Genomic DNA, 18,371 nt, shown 5'->3' with positions numbered 1-18,371 from the left:
TTAAGGATTATGTAAGGTTCATTAATGATTTATTAATGAAAGTAATTATAAAGTGTTACCGTTTGTTTGTTTAATTCAGGGTTGGAGGTAGTGTGGGGAAAAAAAATATTTGTTTCTATTCTCCTGTATCTTTATCCTTTTACTATTATAGTAAAAAAAAAAAAGGAATAAGAAGAAGATTTTTTCATCTTATTATTTCCATGGTGACATGTCATGCTTGTCATGTGACACACTGCAGCCACAATAGTGCTGTATGACATGTTGAGCACTGTTTTTATTGGTTTTATGTAATTTGTCCTTTTTCATTATCATTGCAATCTTACTATTTGTGATGTTTGGGAATTGCCATGTTAGTTTGCAGTGCAATTCAGGGAATCGGAGCTGTCTGATTTACATCACGTAAATTCATTCACTTCTCCCAAAAGAAGTAAATGGCTGGTAAACTGGGGCAAATAGAGTAAACTTTATAGTTACCTACCCAATCAGTATATTGGTAACACTTTATTTTGATAGTCCCCTTTAGACTTTCTGTTGACTATAACAAATGTCAGCTACCAGTCATTAGAGTAATAGTAGATAATTCAAATTATATTCAAAAGGATTATTATTGCTACTTCCATAAGTGTGTGTATATATATATATATATATATATATATATATATATATATACAGGTCCTTCTCAAAAAATTAGCATATTGTGAAAAAGTTCATTATTTTCCATAATGTAATGCTAAAAATTAAACTTTCATATATTTTAGATTCATTGCACACCAACTGAAATATTTCAGGTCTTTTATTGTTTTAATACTGATGATTTTGGCATACAGCTCATGAAAACCCAAAATTCCTATCTCAAAAAATTAGCATACTGTATTTCATCCGACCAATAAAAGAAAAGTGTTTTTAATACAAAAAAAGTCAACCTTCAAATAATTATGTTCAGTTATGCACTCAATACTTGGTCGGGAATCCTTTTGCAGAAATGACTGCTTCAGTGCGGCGTGGCATGGAGGCAATCAGCCTGTGGCACTGCTGAGGTGTTATGGAGGCCCAGGATGCTTCGATAGCAGCCTTAAGCTCACCCAGAGTGTTGGGTCTTTTGCGTCTCTCAACTTTCTCTTCACAATATCCCACAGATTCTCTATGGGGTTCAGGTCAGGAGAGTTGGCAGGCCAATTGAGCACAGTAATACCATGGTCAGTAAACCATTTACCAGTGGTTTTTGGTACTGTGAGCAGGTGCCAGGTCGTGCTGAAAACGAAATCTTCATCTCCATAAAGCTTTTCAGCAGATGGAAGCATGAAGTGCTCCAAAATCTCCTGATAGCTAGCTGCATTGACCCTGCCCTTGATTAAACACAGTGGACCAACACCAGCAGCTGACATGGCACCCCCCAGACCATCACTGACTGTGGGTACTTGACAGTGGACTTCAGGCATTTTGGCATTTCCTTCTCCCCAGTCTTCCTCCAGACTCTGGCACCTTGATTTCCGGATGACATGCAAAATTTGCTTTCATCCGAAAAAAGTACTTTGGACCACTGACACAGTCCAGTGCTGCTTCTCTGTAGCCCAGGTCAGGCGCTTCTGCCGCTGTTTCTGGTTCAAAAGCACACGCCTGTGCACGGTGGCTCTGGATGTTTCTACTCCAGACTCAGTCCACTGCTTCCGCAGGTCCCCCAAGGTCTGGAATCGGTCCTTCTCCACAATCTTCCTCAGGGTCCGGTCACCTCTTCTCGTTGTGCAGCGTTTTTTGCCACACTTTTTTCCTTCCCACAGACTTCCCACTGAGGTGCCTTGATACAGCACTCTGGGAACAGCCTATTCGTTCAGAAATTTCTTTCTGTGTCTTACCCTCTCGCTTGAGGGTGTCAATGATGGCCTTCTGGACAGCAGTCAGGTCGGCAGTCTTAACCATGATTGCGGTTTTGAGTAATGAACCAGGCTGGGAGTTTTTAAAAGCCTCAGGAATCTTTTGCAGGTGTTTAGAGTTAATTAGTTTGATTCAGATGATTAGTTAATAGCTCGTTTAGAGAACCTTTTCATGATATGCTAATTTTTTTGAGATAGGAATTTTGGGTTTTCATGAGCTGTATGCCAAAATCATCAGTAATTAAAACAATAAAAGACCTGAAATATTTCAGTTTGGTGTGCAATGAATCTAAAATATAGGAAAGTTTTAATTTTTTATCATTACATTATGGAAAATAATGAACTTTTTCACAATATGCTAATTTTTTGAGAAGGACCTGTATATATTTTTTTATATATATATATATATATATATTTTTTTTTTTTTTTTTTTTTTTTTTTTTTTTTTTGTTTGTGTGGTTGAATCTGTCTCTTGCTCAGCACCAGTCAAAGTACGAAAGCAAATCTGAATTTTGCAGATGATCATGTGACCCACTGAATATTCTATTCAAATTGTTGTGATCAGACGCTCAGGGACCAGCCTAGAGTGATCATGCCTGTGTGATCGTATGCATCAAAGGGTTAGCCTCAAGTATTAAGAACCATCCTTTATGTTTCTGTTTTGCTGCAGCTTTTTTTTCGAGCCATTTGTAAGTACTTTCCAAGGAAAGATCTCAGAGATGATACATGTGAGGGTAAGTGATTTTTTTATTTCTAAAACAGATCAACCAAATCAAGACCTCTACCTGCTGCGTGAAATATTTCCCATTGTGTCTCATGCTGTCTGTTTTTTTTTTTTTTTTTTTTTTTTTTTTTTTTTTTTTTTTTTAGATTTGTCCAGCAATTCAACAAGCAATCAGTAAATTGGAGATGAATCTACAGAAAATGCCTGGTACTGGCTCAAAAACATTTCCAGATCACCAAATTATTCTGCACAAAAGAAAACAATTTTTAGGACAATGTATATACACTTTTTTTTTGCATTGTGGAATTATTTTCATGAACTTTAGGGGAAATGTGCTTAATTGTTATAAAACAAAAATATGGAAACAATTTTCTTTGATTTTGAGATTCACCTTACTGTGACTTATTTTGCTACTAAATGACATTACTACGATTGTAAATTTAAAATCCTTGAAACACTTGTTACAGCACCCTTTACATTCCACTTCATTATATGGCCACAGTAATCATGCTCAAATGATTTTTTTTTCTAGTCAGCATACCCGTGGATCAGTATATATATCTAAGCATCCTTTTCACATCCTCCCCGGCTGTGACAGATCGAAGTATTGAATTAGATATTAAGGTAAGGATTTTTAATTGAGTATTTGTAATAATGACAATTGTTTTATCAAAATTCATGCAGTTACAACTATTATTTGGTTTCTTTTTCTGAATATATTTAGTATGTGAGTAGATTTCTTGATTTATATAATGTCTTATAGACTTTATTAACTTTGGAATTTTTACTAATTTTCAGTTGGTGTTTCTGTGACAGGGTGAGTTTTATAGCAAAAGTTTTCCATCTGAACCACCTTTCTCTGCAAGCGCATTTGACATTAAGTATGCAGAAAACTACATGCTTTCACTGGCTGCATCAGAGTTCTTTGTAAATTCAGCAGCTTATGCATACCTAAGCTCTGAGGTTCTCCAAATCAACATTACAGACAACATGGTGAGGAAATATAAATAAGTCCTTCTCATTTAGTCAATAAATTAATAATTAAATGCATGCATACATTCATACATACGTAAATAAATAAATAGATCACACTTTATTTTAAGGTTGAATTGTCACTATTAACAAACAATTAACTATGACTTTTGCGTCAATAAACTCCTAATTTGCTGCTTATTAATAGTTAGTAAGGTAGTTGCTAGGTTTGATTATTAGGTAGGATTTGGGTTTTAGAATATGGTCATGCAGAATATGTGCTTTATAAGTACTAATAAACAGCCAATGTGTTAATGATAGCTATAATAAGCAACTAGTTCATAGTGAGAATTGGTGCCTATACTAAAGGGTTACCAATAAATAAATAAATACTCCTATCAAACGAAAAATAAAACAAGACAGCATCTGTGTTGGAAGAGTTGTGTACCTTAAACTCTTGATGGACCTACAAGGGAGCATGCCGCCTTATATGAAACTGAACATTATAGAAATTAAGGGTATTCATTAAAAATACACTGAGATAAATATATTTACTAATCAAGTCACTCATTCAGCCATCTTTTTTTTTTTTTATTTGTCAATCATAGATACCGAAGAGTTTTCCGTTCCATCTGAACACCAGCCAGTTCGGTGTTTTCATTCCACAGGTCAGTATGCTGTGCGTACAGGTTATGATTTTGGAAGTAAAAATGGATCCTGTTAACTTGCACAAGGACGCCAGCGTCCTGAAGCATTCTTTGTTTGTTTTAAATACATTAGTTCAAAGTTACTGTTATAAACTGCTATAATGTTATAAAGTAAAACAATGTAATTAACTTGACAAACAATACATGATTAAAAAGATCTATATTTCAAGCTTCAATCTTTTTTTACTATATAGTATACTATTTAAATAACTGTTAGTAACACTAATTTCTTTTTTATCAGAAGTTATATTAATTACACTGAAAAAAAATTATAAATGCAACACTTTTGTTTTTGCCCCCATTTTTCATGAGCTGACCTCAAAGATCTAAGACTTTTTCTATGTACACAAAAAGCCTATTTCTCTCAAATATTGTTCACAAATCTGTCTAAATCTGTGCTAGGGAGCACTTCTCCTTTGCCGAGATAATCCATCCACCTCACAGGTGTGGCATATCAAGATGCTGATTAGACAGCATGATTATTGCACAGGTGTGCTTTAGGCTTGCCACTTTCTGCACAAACTGTCAGAAACCATCTTAAGGAAGCTCATCTGCATGCTCGTCATCCTCATCAGTGTCTCGACCTGACTGCAGTTCGTCGTCGTAACCAACTTGAGTGGGCAAATGCTCACATTCAATGGCGTCTGGCACTTTGGAGAGGGTTCTCTTCATGGATGAATCCCGGTTTTCACTGTACAGGGCAGATGGCATACAGCATGTATGGCGTTGTGTGGGTGAGCGGTTTGCTGATGTCAACATTGTGGATCGAGTGACCCATGGTGACGGTGGGGTTATGGTATGGGCAGGCGTATGTTATGGACAACGAACACAGGTGCATTTTACTGAAGGCATTTTGAATGCACAGAGATACCGTGACAAGATCCTGAGGCCGATTGTTTTGCCATTTATCCATGACCATCACCTCATGTTGCAGCATGATGATGCACAGATCTGTACACAATTCCTGGAAGCTGAAAACATCCCAGTTCTTGCATGGCCTGCATACTCACCGGACATGTCATCCATTGAGCATGTTTGGGATGCTCTGGATCGGCATATACGACAGCATGTTCCAGTTCTTGCCAATATCAAGCAACTTCATACAGCCATTGAAGAGGAGCGGACCAACATTCCACAGGCCACAATCAACAACCTGATCAACTCTATGCGAAGGAGATGTTGCACTGCGTGAGGCAAATGGTGGTCACACCTAGGGCTGGGCGATATATCGCATGCGATTGTCACGCGCATTTTGTCAGTAAAGCCGGTTCCCTGATTACCGCTAAATCGCCATCACCTGCTTTTAAATGGAGCGGCATTTAATAGACAGAGCCGTAGATCACTGACCAGCTACGCAATATCGCGTTCATTATCACAGATGAATCGCCTTCGATAATGAATGCGATATTGCGTAGCTTGTCAGTGATCTACGGCTCTGTCTATTAAATGCCACTCCATTTGAAAGCAGGTGATGGCGATTTAGCGGTAATCAGGGAACCGGCTTTACTCACGAAATGCGCATGACAATCGCATGCGATATATCGCCCAGCCCTAGTCACACCAGATACTGACTGGTTTTCGGACCCCCCAATACAGTAAAACTGCACATTTTAGAGTGGCCTTTTATTATGGACAGCCTAAGGCACACCTGTGCAATAATCATGCTGTCTAATCAGCATCTTGATATGCCACACCTGTGAGGTGGATGGATTATCTCGGCAACACAGATTTAGACAGATTTGTGAACAATATTTGAGAGAAATAGGCCTTTTGTGTACATAGAAAAAGTCTTAGATCTTTGAGTTCATGAAAAATGGGGGCAAAAACAAAAGTGTTGCATTTATAATTTCATTCAGTGCAATATATAATTATTATACAAATATTTCATAACTAACTACATATAATACAGCCACATGGTTGCATATGCTGATGAAACACCAATTAGGACTTGTGTGTCTGTCTCTGGCTGTTACATGTTCTATAGTTTCTACAATATGTTATCCAGATGAATAATTTGATTTCTTTCCAAATTGTTTGTTCAGCTGCGCACATTATATCCCAACATGGAGATGCAAGTGCTTTTATATGCCAGTAAGACGCCACTATTCTCCTTCAGTTCAGGGGTGATAGACTTTCAACTACCTGGTGCAGCAAAGTTCTCAGTTGTTAAACCTGATGGCACGCTGGTTCCTCTTTTCAGACTTGATGTGGTGAGTTTTGTCTTTGGATACACAAAATTATGTAAAACAAAAACAAACAAACAAAAAGGTAAGAGGAACTCTCATACTCTCACAGTAAGTAGTAACAGTTAGAACTGCAGCTGCTAATATTTGTACAAAACTGTACAAACGCTAATTGGCAACACCTGCAGCAAGCTGTAAAGTAGAAGCTGCAAACAGTGTTATAAGACCATGTATTCACTGAATTGACCAATATGTGATTTATGTAAAGGGTATCAGCAATTCAGCTTAAAACTGAATAACTTAAGTGTTCCTCTCACACTCCCCCTGCAGGACAGCAGCTTCAGTGGAAGTGCTTTGATTGACAACAAACACCTTACTGGAGTTTTTAAAATGAAAAAGTGAGTTATATTGATATTTGTTAAATTAAATTTGCAGTCAAATGGGGTCTATTTAGGGGTGGGTCTACATTGTGGCCAGGTGTGGCACCGGCCCCCACAGAAATCTGATTGGCCACCCCAGGTGATGTCAAATACATGGTGTGCCTTTGTTACAATCTACCCCACTACTGTGGTGGGTTGTAACACATGCTAGGGTAAGTTATAACAGTTTGACAAAAAAAGCAAAAACAGCAGCAACATTAGGCTATATGCTTCAAAATATGTTTTTTTAAACAATCTAAAGGAACAACACAAAACAATGTCTCACTTCCTGTGACTGACCACAGCTCAAATTCACTTTCTGTTTGACACAGAAGTGTCAAAAAATTTGCACCTCAGAAAGTCCCTGCTCGTGAGTATAACTTTTTCAAAGGTCCAGAACTTTCGGGGGCTGGACTTGGGCACTGAACATGCTGATTGGTTGAGTTCAAGCAGCATTGTATTTCAACCCCAATTCAACCACCATATAGTCACATAATAACAGTAATATTTTGAAAATTGTGTCATGAAATGTAGTTTTAAAAGTATTTCAGGCAAGAATGTAGTTTCCTGATGAGAGAAACCTCAACTCGGCTAGTCCCTCTGACATTTGCCGCTGCCTCTGATGTCTCTGTAGTACATAAAATATAATTTATTTTGGGTAAATATAACAGGTAATCTTTGGTCTTTATTCTGTTAATTTATTAATATGTTAAAATGAAAATGAAAAGAGGCAATACTGTTTGATATAAAGATAGAAAACGCAGACAACAACAGGTCTGGGGGGAAAAAATTCCTCGGACAAATTGTTCCAGGTAATTTCGGTGGAAAAGTGGCTTATCAGTCCTTTCCATACTGATGCAGAGTCACTGCCAGAAAACTGGTTTCTCAGGTTTTCGGAGTAGTTTCTCTTAGCCACTCTCCTTTGTCAGTGTGTGTTTTGGCCTGTTTATACAAGACTCTTTCCCTATTCCTGTAGGCATTATCTTTGGCCTGACGGATATATGATACTATATATAAACTGATATATGATGTTACAGTGTCTGTGAGAGTGTCCAGATCATTGGCAGCAGCTTCAAAACAGTCCAATCAATGCAGTGTAAGCAGGCTTGTAAATTCCACAATGCTTCATTAGTCCATCTTTTTTACAGTCGTGATTACAGGTTTAACTGATTTCAGTTTCTACCTGAAGGTCAGTAAAAGTTGAACCATATAGTGATCAGAGAGCCTCAAAGCTGCCTGTGGGATGTTTTATCATTCTTTTTTATCTAGAAACTCAGAACACTGATGTGGAAAAATCACTGATGTTCTTTTTTTCACTGCAGTTCTGCCATGACAACTCTTTGAGAATTCGGCATGGCGATGTGATAATGTTTTTAGTCAGAACAGATCTGCTTCAATGCTGTTGTTGAATATTGCTGCTGCTGCTGCAGAGCGAGTATAGGGACTTGGGTCACACATTAGTTTCACTATTAACTATTACTTTTACTTCAATAAACTCTTAATTTGCTACTTATTAATTGTAAGGTAGTTGTTAAGTTTAGGGATGGGGTTGGATTATGGGATCTAAAATATGGTCATGAAGAATAAGGCATTAATATGCATGCAAATAAATGACTAGTTAATAGTGAGAATTGGTCCCTAGACTAAAGTGATACCAAAAGGGTATTTAAGCGTACATGCTTATTACACTTGAATATGTTCTCATATCCACAAAGCTAAGTCACTGTATCCTTACAACAAATTCATAATAGACCACTTGCTGTGGATGATAGATATATTTATGAGGGTTTTTGATATTGTGTTGCAGCGTTTTTTGTGTTGTAATTCATTCTTGCATCGAGTGCAAGATTATTAATCAAAAACTTGTCTATGATCGTTCTTTTAGGAATTAATAAGTCAGATCATAAAGCATTATGTACAGTATGTTATGTGATATGGAATAATTAAATTATTGATAGATAAGTATGTACAGTGATATGTTATAAGGTTAGATTTGCTGAACTGAATGATGGAAAACTGAATGACAGCACAGATGGTACATAGTATGGACTGTATATTATAAGCTTAGATTCTGCAAAATGCTGCAAAACTGAATGACAGCACAGATGGTACATAACAACTTTAGTTAAGCAAGCAGTAAATGGTATGGTTAAGCATTACATGGTTGGTAATAGCCATGGGTTCCAGATGGGTCACTGTCCAAATATTTATGGACCTAACTGTATATTAGAATTAGTGTACAGAAATATTATAAATAATATTTTATGTTATAATAATAATTGATTATTTTTTAAAGGCGGTTTTTTTAGATTATTGTTCCATCTTACAGGTTTGGCATATCAAGATACTGATTAGACAGCATGATTATTGCACAGGTGGGCCTTAGGCTGGCCACAATAAAAGGCCACTCTAAAATGTGCAGTTATTTTTATTTAACAAATGTTTTTATATATTCCACAAGACAAAATAATAACTAAATTTATAAAAATGAACCTAATCAAAAGTTTACATACCCTATTAATACTGTGTGTCATTTTCTGGATGATCTGAAAATGATGTTGGATGATCTGGATGTTTTTATGTTTTGTGATGGTTGTTCATGGGTCCCTTGTTGGTCCTGAGCAGTTCAACTGCCTGCTATTTTTCAGAAAAATCCTCGAGCTCCTGCAGATTCTTCAGTTTTCCAGAATCTTTTGCATATCTGAACCCTTTCCAACAGTTTGAAAAGATGGATCTCAAAATCATACAGTCACTGAGGATAATTGAGGGACTCATACATAACAATTACAAAAGGTCAAAACATTTACTGATACTCAAGAAGGCAACACAATACATTAAGAGCCGGGATGTAAACTTTTGAACAGGATGATGATGTGTAAATTTTTCTTAGTTTGATTAAATAACTTTTTTTTTATTATTATTTAGTACTGCACTTCAGAAGCTACATAAATACATACATGTTTCCCAGAAGACAAAATAAGGACAATTTACCCTGATCATCTTATTCAAAATGTATGAGTCCCTCAATTGTCCTCCGTTTGAAAAGATAGTTCTCAAAATCATTCAGAAATGCAGAAGATGCTGGAAAACAACGAATGTGCAGGAGCTGGATGATTTTTTTTTAGAAGAACAGTACTCAGTTTTAACTCAAGAACAAGAACTCAAGAACAACCATCACAAAAAAAAAAAAAAAAAAAAAAAAAAAAAACAACGGTCGTGGATCATCCAGGAAATGACACACTGTATTAAGATTTAAGGGTATGTAAACTTTTGAATGGGGTCATTTTTACAAATTTAGTAAAACTATTTTTGTTTTGTGGAGTATATATATAAACATCCATTATGTGAAATGGATTATTCAAGACAGTACTCAATAAAAAATTACATGCAATTTTCACGATCCCTCTTATTTTGTTAAAATTTTTTAACAATGTATTATGAACTTCTGCAAGGGGTATGTAAACTTATGAGCACAACTGTATTATATTATGAACATTTTATGACATTAATAGTACTATCTTATATAGCAACAGGTTGATAGATTATGCAGCAACATATAATGTAAATATTAGTTTTGTAAAACTCTGCGTCTTCTTTTGCCCTGAATGCTGAATCAAGTTTAACACTGACTGTTGGATCATCTGAGATTGGTGATTTCAAGGTAAGATCTGAGAAAATATAATAATCCATTTCCAGATACTGATGATTCGTGTCATATATTAATTTTGGTGGATCAACATAATAAGACGTTTTGTTTTCTTTGTGTTATGTTTCAATGTACAGACTGCCATGCTCGAGCAAATGTTAGTGATTGCAGTAAACAGATTTGTACTTCCAAAACTAAATGGTAAAAATTTCAAATGATATTGCATTTATTATAAACTGTTTCATTATTTAAAGTATTCATAAGTGTGTAAATTTCCTTGCAACCAAGCAAAGAAAAATTTGAAAACTATACAGTCATGGCTAAAAGTTTTTTTTGTTTTGCAAAGTTTGCTGTTTATGCTGTTGTGATGTTCATTCAATTGTTTCTAGATTATTGTGTAGAGTGATCAGATGCATTTTAAATAATTGCTAAAAGCTTAATTGGTCAAAAAAATTCACAAAAAAAATCAAATTTTACTGTTTTTTGATCCTGACACAAAATGACCAGCTAACATTAATTCACTAATCATATCAGCAGAAGGTGTGAAAGTGTGAATGAGTACTAGTCAGCTTAATCACTATCATACTAATTAGACTGTAAGAGCAGACTGATTGCTATGAAAGGAGGGAATAATCGCTTCCAATCATTGTGTTCTTGTAAGCAATGGTTCCTAACAAGACAGACCTCCAACGAAACACGTGCAGCCATCATTGCTTTGCATAAAAATGGCCTCACATTCAAGGAAATTGCTACAAAGTGTTTAGAGACCATTTACCAGATCATCAATAACTTCAAGGAGAGTGGCAGCAAAGAAGCCACTTCTCTCCAAGAAAAACGTCAAGGACAGACTGAAATTCTGCAGGATGTACAATGATTGTACAGCAGAAGACCAGTACAAATTTATTTTCTCTGATGAAGCTCCCTTCCAACTGTTTGGGACATCTAGAAAATTGAAATTGTTCAGAGAAGAAAAGGTGAGCGCTAATAATGAGTCCTGTGGTTTGTTCCAACCCAGTCGCTCTAAACATCATTATGTGAAATGGATTATTCAAGACAGTACTCAATAAAAAATTACATGCAATTTTCACGATCCCTCTTATTTTGTTAAAATTATTAACATTTTGCATATTCTGCAAGGTGTATGTAAATTTATGAGCACAACTGTATTATATTATGAAGATTTTATGAAATTAATAGTACTATCTTATATAGCAACAGGTTGATGGATTTTGCAGCAACTTATAATGTAAATATTAGTTTTGTAAAACTCTGCATCTTCTTTTGCCCTGAATGCTGAATCAAGTTTAACACTGACTGTTGGATCATCTGAGATTGGTGATTTCAAGGTAAGATCTGAGAAAATATAATAATCCATTTCCAGATACTGATGATTTGTGTCATATATTAATTTTGATAGATCAACATAATAAGACGTTTTGTTTTCTTTGTGTTATGTTTCAATCTACAGACTGCCATGCTCGAGCAAATGTTAGTGACTAAAGTAAACAGTTTTGTACTTCCAAAACTAAATGGTAAAAATTTCAAATGATATTGCATTTATTATAAACTGTTTCATTATTTAAAGTATTCATAAGTGTGTAAATTTACTTGCAACCAAGCAAAAAATTTTTTTTGAAAACTATACAGTCATGGCTAAAAGTTTTTTTGTTTTGCAAAGTTTGCTGTTTATGCTGTTGTGATGTTCATTCAATTGTTTCTAGATTATTGTGTAGAGTGATCAGATGCATTTTAAATAATTGCTAAAAGCTTAATTGGTCAAAAAAATCTAATTTTACTGTTTTTTTGATCCTGATACAAAATGAACAGCAAACATTAATTGACTAATCATATCAGCAGCACAATGTGAATGAGTACTAGTCAGGTTAATCACTATCATACTAATTAGACTGTAAGAGCAGACTGACTGCTATAAAAGGAGGGAATAAGAGCTTCCAATCATTGTGTTCTTGTTAGCAATGGTTCCTAACAAGACAGACCTCCAACGAAACACGTGCAGCCATCATTGCTTTGCATAAAAATGGCCTCACATTCAAGGAAATTGCTACAAAGTGTTTAGAGACCATTTACCAGATCATCAATAACTTCAAGGAGAGTGGCAACAAAGAAGCCACTTCTCTCCAAGAAAAACGTCAAGGACAGACTGAAATTCTGCAGGATGTACAATGATTGTACAGCAGAAGACCAGTACAAATTTATTTTCTCTGATGAAGCTCCCTTCCAACTGTTTGGGACATCTGGAAAATTGATTGTTCAGAGAAGAAAAGGTGAGCGCTACCATGAGTCCTGTGTTGTGCCAACAGTGAAGCATCCTGAGACCATCCATGTGTGGGGTTGCTTTTCAACCAAGGGAGTGAGTCTCTTATAATTCTGCCCAAAAACACTGCCATGAATAAAGAATGGTATTAAAACATCCTGCAAGAGTGACTTCTTCCAGTGATCCATGAGCAGTTTGGTGGTTTTGTGGTGATTTTTCATTTATTTATTTATTTATTTATTTGAATTTAAGACTTTAATGCTTATATTTTTTTTTTTGTTTTTCATAGAAACATGGAAAAACAATCTACAAATACTGAAGCAGCAAACTTTGCAAAACACAAAATTTATGTCACTGCCAAAACATTTGGCCATGACTGTACACTTTGCAAACTTAGTTTTAGAAAGTCTGGGAATTATTGTTATTAGGGCCCAAGCACTGATAATGCGAGGACCCGCTTGGAATGGTTTTGTTTATCATCATTATTATTCTACTTTGTATTGTAGATTACCTGAAGACTGGCTTCCTCCTACCCACACTGCATAACTTTAGTTTGATTAATTCTAAATTGCTCATAAAAAATGTAAGTACTATTAAGTTACTATTACTATTAAGAGTTTGAATTGTGTTTGTTATTGAAAGTTGTTAGAAAGCAACTCAGTGGCACAGTCTAAATTTGTTTTCACTCTGTAACTCTCTTTCAGGGCTTTGTGGTCATTTTTACTGATGTTGAAGATTCTTGGGCAGTCTCAATGAAAACTTAGGTCCAAACCTCTCCAAATAATCACTTAACTGGTGTGTGGTTTAATGATTTGGTTGTATGGGTTGGTAGGTTTGGTTGTGTGATGTCTTTCAGCTATATACATATAATCAAAAGCAGTCTATTATCTGTCATGTTGTGACTTTTGTTTTTATATCCTCCCCTGTGTTTAGTTCCTGGTTCCTTATTGCCTTGGTTTTTGATTGTCAATAGTTCCCACATTTACTGATTATGCACGCCTGCTTTTAGTTTTGGTCTCTATATACATACACACTCTGGCTGTGTATGTGGCCTCATTCACTGTTCCCTACATTAGTCAACTAATACAGTCTGGTTGAAGGAGCAAATGAAAACGAGTAAGTAAATTCAGACACTGAGTGTGCCGGATGGGCTGTCACTTATGTGTAGCTTATGCTTGCTGTTTAATAATTTATTTAAAACCTAGCAAACTGGCAGCTCCAGTAGTAATGAAAATGCACTATTTAAAGGGTATAGGGTGTTATTTCGGACACAGCCTCTGATTCTTTCTGTTCAATCTTCTTTTTACCTTTTATTTATCTTGTATCTTCTTCAATGCTTATTAAAGCTGCAACTAGATCCACATCTACTCCTTTCTCTGAGAAACTTTACAGTATCCATGTTATTTCTGTATCATACAAGATCTTGAAGGCTTTTGGGTACAGCCAAGGCTGGTACACATAGGATGGATATAGATGAATGTACCTGGAGATCTCGGTAAAGATCTAAATGAGCAGGTTATAATGTCCAACTTGAGACTGAGTATTACACACTCTACCTGAACAACACTACTATTACACTGAATTTAATAGTATTTTATTCAGTTTGCTAGCAGATTCACACTGTAACATTTAAGCCCTTAAACTCTACAATAACCAATAACACCAGACACAATTATGCAGATGCAAACAGCCATTGTCCTCTACACCACTGTAAGGGCTTTGCAAATGAGGTCCACCAAATCTGCAGAGCAACACATTCCACAGATCAGGGAGATTCCATACGGAGTCATCAGGAGTTCCTAAAACTAATCAATTTGGAGTAGACGTCACAGTTACATCACTTGCAGCTGCGATTGCACTGTGTGTGTATATATATATATAGCAAAAGTTCGGAGTGATATTACATATGTTAGGGGAGGGGCCAAACAAAGAGTAGGGGCTATTCAAAGGGGAGGGGCCACTCAAATATTTGCAGCACCCAATTCTCTCAAATTTTTGCTGGCAGTTCAATTTTACCTATTGTTCATAATTGACCAGCACAAATAGAAATGATAACTGTTAAATCTAATAAAAGACAGACAAATTCATCCAAATGAAATAGATTTATGCATTTCAAAAATACAAATATATCAAAAATTAATTGTACATACTGTACACAAACAGATTGCAGAACTTGCCCTGTAGATGTATGTCAAGCGGTGTGTGTGTGTGTGTGTGTGTGTGTGTGTGTGTGTGTGAGAGAGAGAGAGAGAGAGAGAGAGAGAGAGAGTGAACACATTTCAGCTTGCTTTTTTTTCTGTTGTAACATCTCTAGCACTTTCCTTAGTTTCTGGGAGCCAAAGCTAAGTTAAAGCTTCTGGTTGCAAAGCAGTTGGAAATTTTGACTGCATCAATAATAAGTTAGTACGAATTTGGCTTCCCAACATCAGCTCTCTCACCATCTTTGATCACAGGTAAGTGATTCATCCAGGAATCGTAAAATCAAAATGCTAAATATGCTCGCTCGTCCGGGGGGGGGACCCAAACACAATGGAATGATATATAATAGTTTTGTTATGCTATGGGTTATATACAACAGCGTAAAAAAAACAGAAGACACTGAGCAAATAAATATAACAAACAATATGGTAAAATACCCTTCCACCTTTTTTATGTAGGCTAGGGAAATAACGCTTTCTTTCTCCCATTCTCTCTCTCTCTCTAAGTGCGTAAGACAGCATTAATAACTGCATTAGCCTGCAATGGCACAAGCCTCTGTTATTAGCTCTAAAATTACGTTTTAGAGTTTGCAACGGAAGGTTTATGAGGAAATATATTAATGCTTAGGGTACAAAATTTCTGCAGTAACTATATTTCAAGAGAAAACTATTTTTCAGCATCACTTCAAGGGCCTACAGAAGAAGCTCATTAAACAGTTCACTTTTCTCTGCAACTTTGTCAATGATCACATTAGTGTCAAGAGAGAAGAGGATGTCCCTCTCGGTTGCCATCAACATAAAGGCTTCCAAATGCTCCCGTGACTGCTTGGATCTAAGTCTGGTTTTAATGAACTTCAGCGTTGAAAATGTATGTTCACAGGAAGGGCCGGCCCTAGCGTTTTGGGGTCCCTAAGCAGATTTTCAAAAAGGGCCCCCAAACAGTTTCACCTAACCACCTGCATCAAATGTACACATCATATACTGACACCTAATTGTAAAATTTTACCAATTAGTTGTTGAATATATTTATCTTTCAAAATATAGATAGGAAAATATATTTAGGTAGTTGACAAATATGCAGTAAAAAGGTTTTTCAACTAATTAAAGTTGTCTGTGGAGTTTAAAAACAGGATATGATGTCACACTGGAGGACAAAGTTTTCAGTGACATAATGTATCAAGTTCATATGCTTTTAGAAATATATGGATGAAAAATGATTGCCAATTACTAAAATAGACACTTGTAAAATTATGCCTCAGGTATTTATTAACAATTGTATGCTTTTCTTTTTAATTTATAAAATCCGAGACAGTCACACCAGGACAATTTTGAGATTTAGCTCAAAAATGTAAAATAATAATAATAATAAATCTAACAAAGCAGTTTTTATAACAATGTGTCTATGTAAGACAAATAAATTTTAAATGATGACAATATTATTTAAATTTTTTATCTTGTGTGACAGTGAAAATGCCATGTCATGTCAACAACCCATTTAAGCAAACTTTTAAAACTAAAGAGTTTAAATTTTTAAATTAAAGAGTTTAACGATTGCTTAAGAGAAATGTATCAAAATTCAGTGAGTTTAATGCTTAAAGCAAATACACCTGGTTTTAAAAATTACATTAGAGAACAGAATAATAATAATAATAATAACAGAATAATTCATTTTCTAGGCTGACATGACAGGCCAGATTAAAATGCAAAAATAATCAAACATAAGTGAAAGTGACGTGACATTTAGCCAAGTATGGTGACCCATACTCAGAATTCGTGCTCTGCATTTAACCCATCCGAAGTGCACACACACAGAGCAGTGAACACACACACACTGTGAACACACACCCGGAGCAGCGGGTATCATTTATGCTGCGGCGCCCGAGGAGCAGTTGGGGGTTCGATGCCTTGCTCAAGAGCACCTAAGTCATGGTATTGAAGGTGGAGAGAGAACTGTACATGCACTCCCCCCACCCACAATTTCCTGCAGGCCCGAGACTCGAACTCACAACCCTTCGTTTGGGAGTCCGACTCTCTAACCATTAGGCCACGACTTCCCAAGTCGCTTTGTTTAAACATCTGTTTAAACACATGTTGAAACAGATTTAAGCAACATCAAAGTGAAGGCAAAAATCGGAATCCAGACACAAAATAGGATTAACAAGAATGAGACTAGACAAGATTTTTACACTATTTTAAGAAATCTTCACTGATGAAAAACATGCCTGGAAAAAAATGGGCTGCAGGTGCATTTAAAATGTTTTAGCTAAACTTGGAATAAATGCCATCTCAGTTCTGCTTTCTGAGTATGAATTATAATATGCAATAACAGACAATACACAAGCAATGTAAAATATTTTGCCACAAACTCAACTGACTGACTTCTCTTTTGTATGATTTCATGAGTCTCTTCAGACTTATAGAATTGTACTTGCAGACTATGAGTTTTTAGAATATTTGACCTCCTATCTGAACTTTTTTCTACAAATTGATCATTGAAATAAAAAATAAAAACAAACATAACAGTTATTCCTTAGTCTTATTAAGTGCAACCATAATCAAAGTAGGCTACTCCCTCAATATTCAAATCAAACGCAAACAGAAAGCAAAGTTTTCTTCAAGCATGATACAGAGCTAAGAGATGGTTATAACTACACATCCTATTATAGTGTGCATACTAATTACAGCCTAGATATTGTATGCAGCCTAATTTGCATGCATCAGGGAGCCGCAGTCGCTCTCAAACTGCTGGTAGTGAATGCGCACACACATCCTTTTTTTTAGTTTCGCTTTCAATTTCGCGAGGACCGGAGGTGCTGAGCGCACACTGCATTCTACACGATTTGTCAGACTCTTACAGTGCGTGTCCACGAACGTTTTGAATTAATTTATATGGAAGTACAGCTTCAGAGAATGCTCCAGCTCAGCTCTGCCTTTGCCATCTCCACCATCATCTCGCATATGAATGACGAAACGTGTAGTGTGACTGCCTTTACTCCCGTGATTGCTGTCTGAACTCCTGACATGGCACGGGGCCCCCTGGTGGCCACGGGGGCCCTATGCAAGCCTCTTATATCACTTATTAGGTAGGGCCAGCACTGTTCATGTCCCATAAAGGTGATGCCTGTTTGAAAAATGCCATTTGGTGGCATAGAAACCATTTTACTTGAATTGTTTAATACTTTTTCATGGTTAATACTTTTTTTTGCCACAGTTAGCTCATAAACACAAGAAGCTATTTTGTTCCAACTGTGCCCATGTCGGGTACAGCTGGAATGTAAAATACCTTTAAAATGAGAATTCGGCAGTTTTTAATTCAATTCAGTATTTTAATAAATAAAACATAATAACAATAACCTAATAAACCATAAAAAACAAA

At 36.0% G+C, this 18,371-nt stretch overlaps 1 protein-coding gene across 1 annotated transcript in view; it reads left to right on the top strand.

Moving 5' to 3' along the window:
* bpifcl (BPI fold containing family C, like) overlaps nt 1–13,598 on the top strand; it is a 34,536-nt gene extending 20,938 nt beyond the window's left edge. The window contains exons 7-17 of the mRNA XM_042755116.1: nt 2,542–2,605; nt 2,742–2,802; nt 3,128–3,219; nt 3,412–3,588; nt 4,176–4,235; nt 6,317–6,484; nt 6,788–6,855; nt 10,495–10,537; nt 10,660–10,723; nt 13,304–13,380; nt 13,502–13,598. Of these exons, the coding sequence (XP_042611050.1) occupies nt 2,542–2,605; nt 2,742–2,802; nt 3,128–3,219; nt 3,412–3,588; nt 4,176–4,235; nt 6,317–6,484; nt 6,788–6,855; nt 10,495–10,537; nt 10,660–10,723; nt 13,304–13,380; nt 13,502–13,561 (934 nt within the window). The 3' untranslated portion in view covers nt 13,562–13,598. The remainder of the gene's footprint in view (nt 1–2,541; nt 2,606–2,741; nt 2,803–3,127; nt 3,220–3,411; nt 3,589–4,175; nt 4,236–6,316; nt 6,485–6,787; nt 6,856–10,494; nt 10,538–10,659; nt 10,724–13,303; nt 13,381–13,501) is intronic.
* Nucleotides 13,599–18,371: the final 4,773 nt, after the last annotated feature.

The sequence above is a fragment of the Cyprinus carpio genome, unplaced genomic scaffold (genome assembly GCF_018340385.1).
Source record: "Cyprinus carpio isolate SPL01 unplaced genomic scaffold, ASM1834038v1 S000006643, whole genome shotgun sequence".
In the NCBI taxonomy this organism is placed as follows: Eukaryota; Metazoa; Chordata; class Actinopteri; order Cypriniformes; family Cyprinidae; genus Cyprinus; species Cyprinus carpio.
Note: the sequence above shows the minus strand (reverse complement) of the source record. Positions and strands in the feature narration are given on the sequence as shown.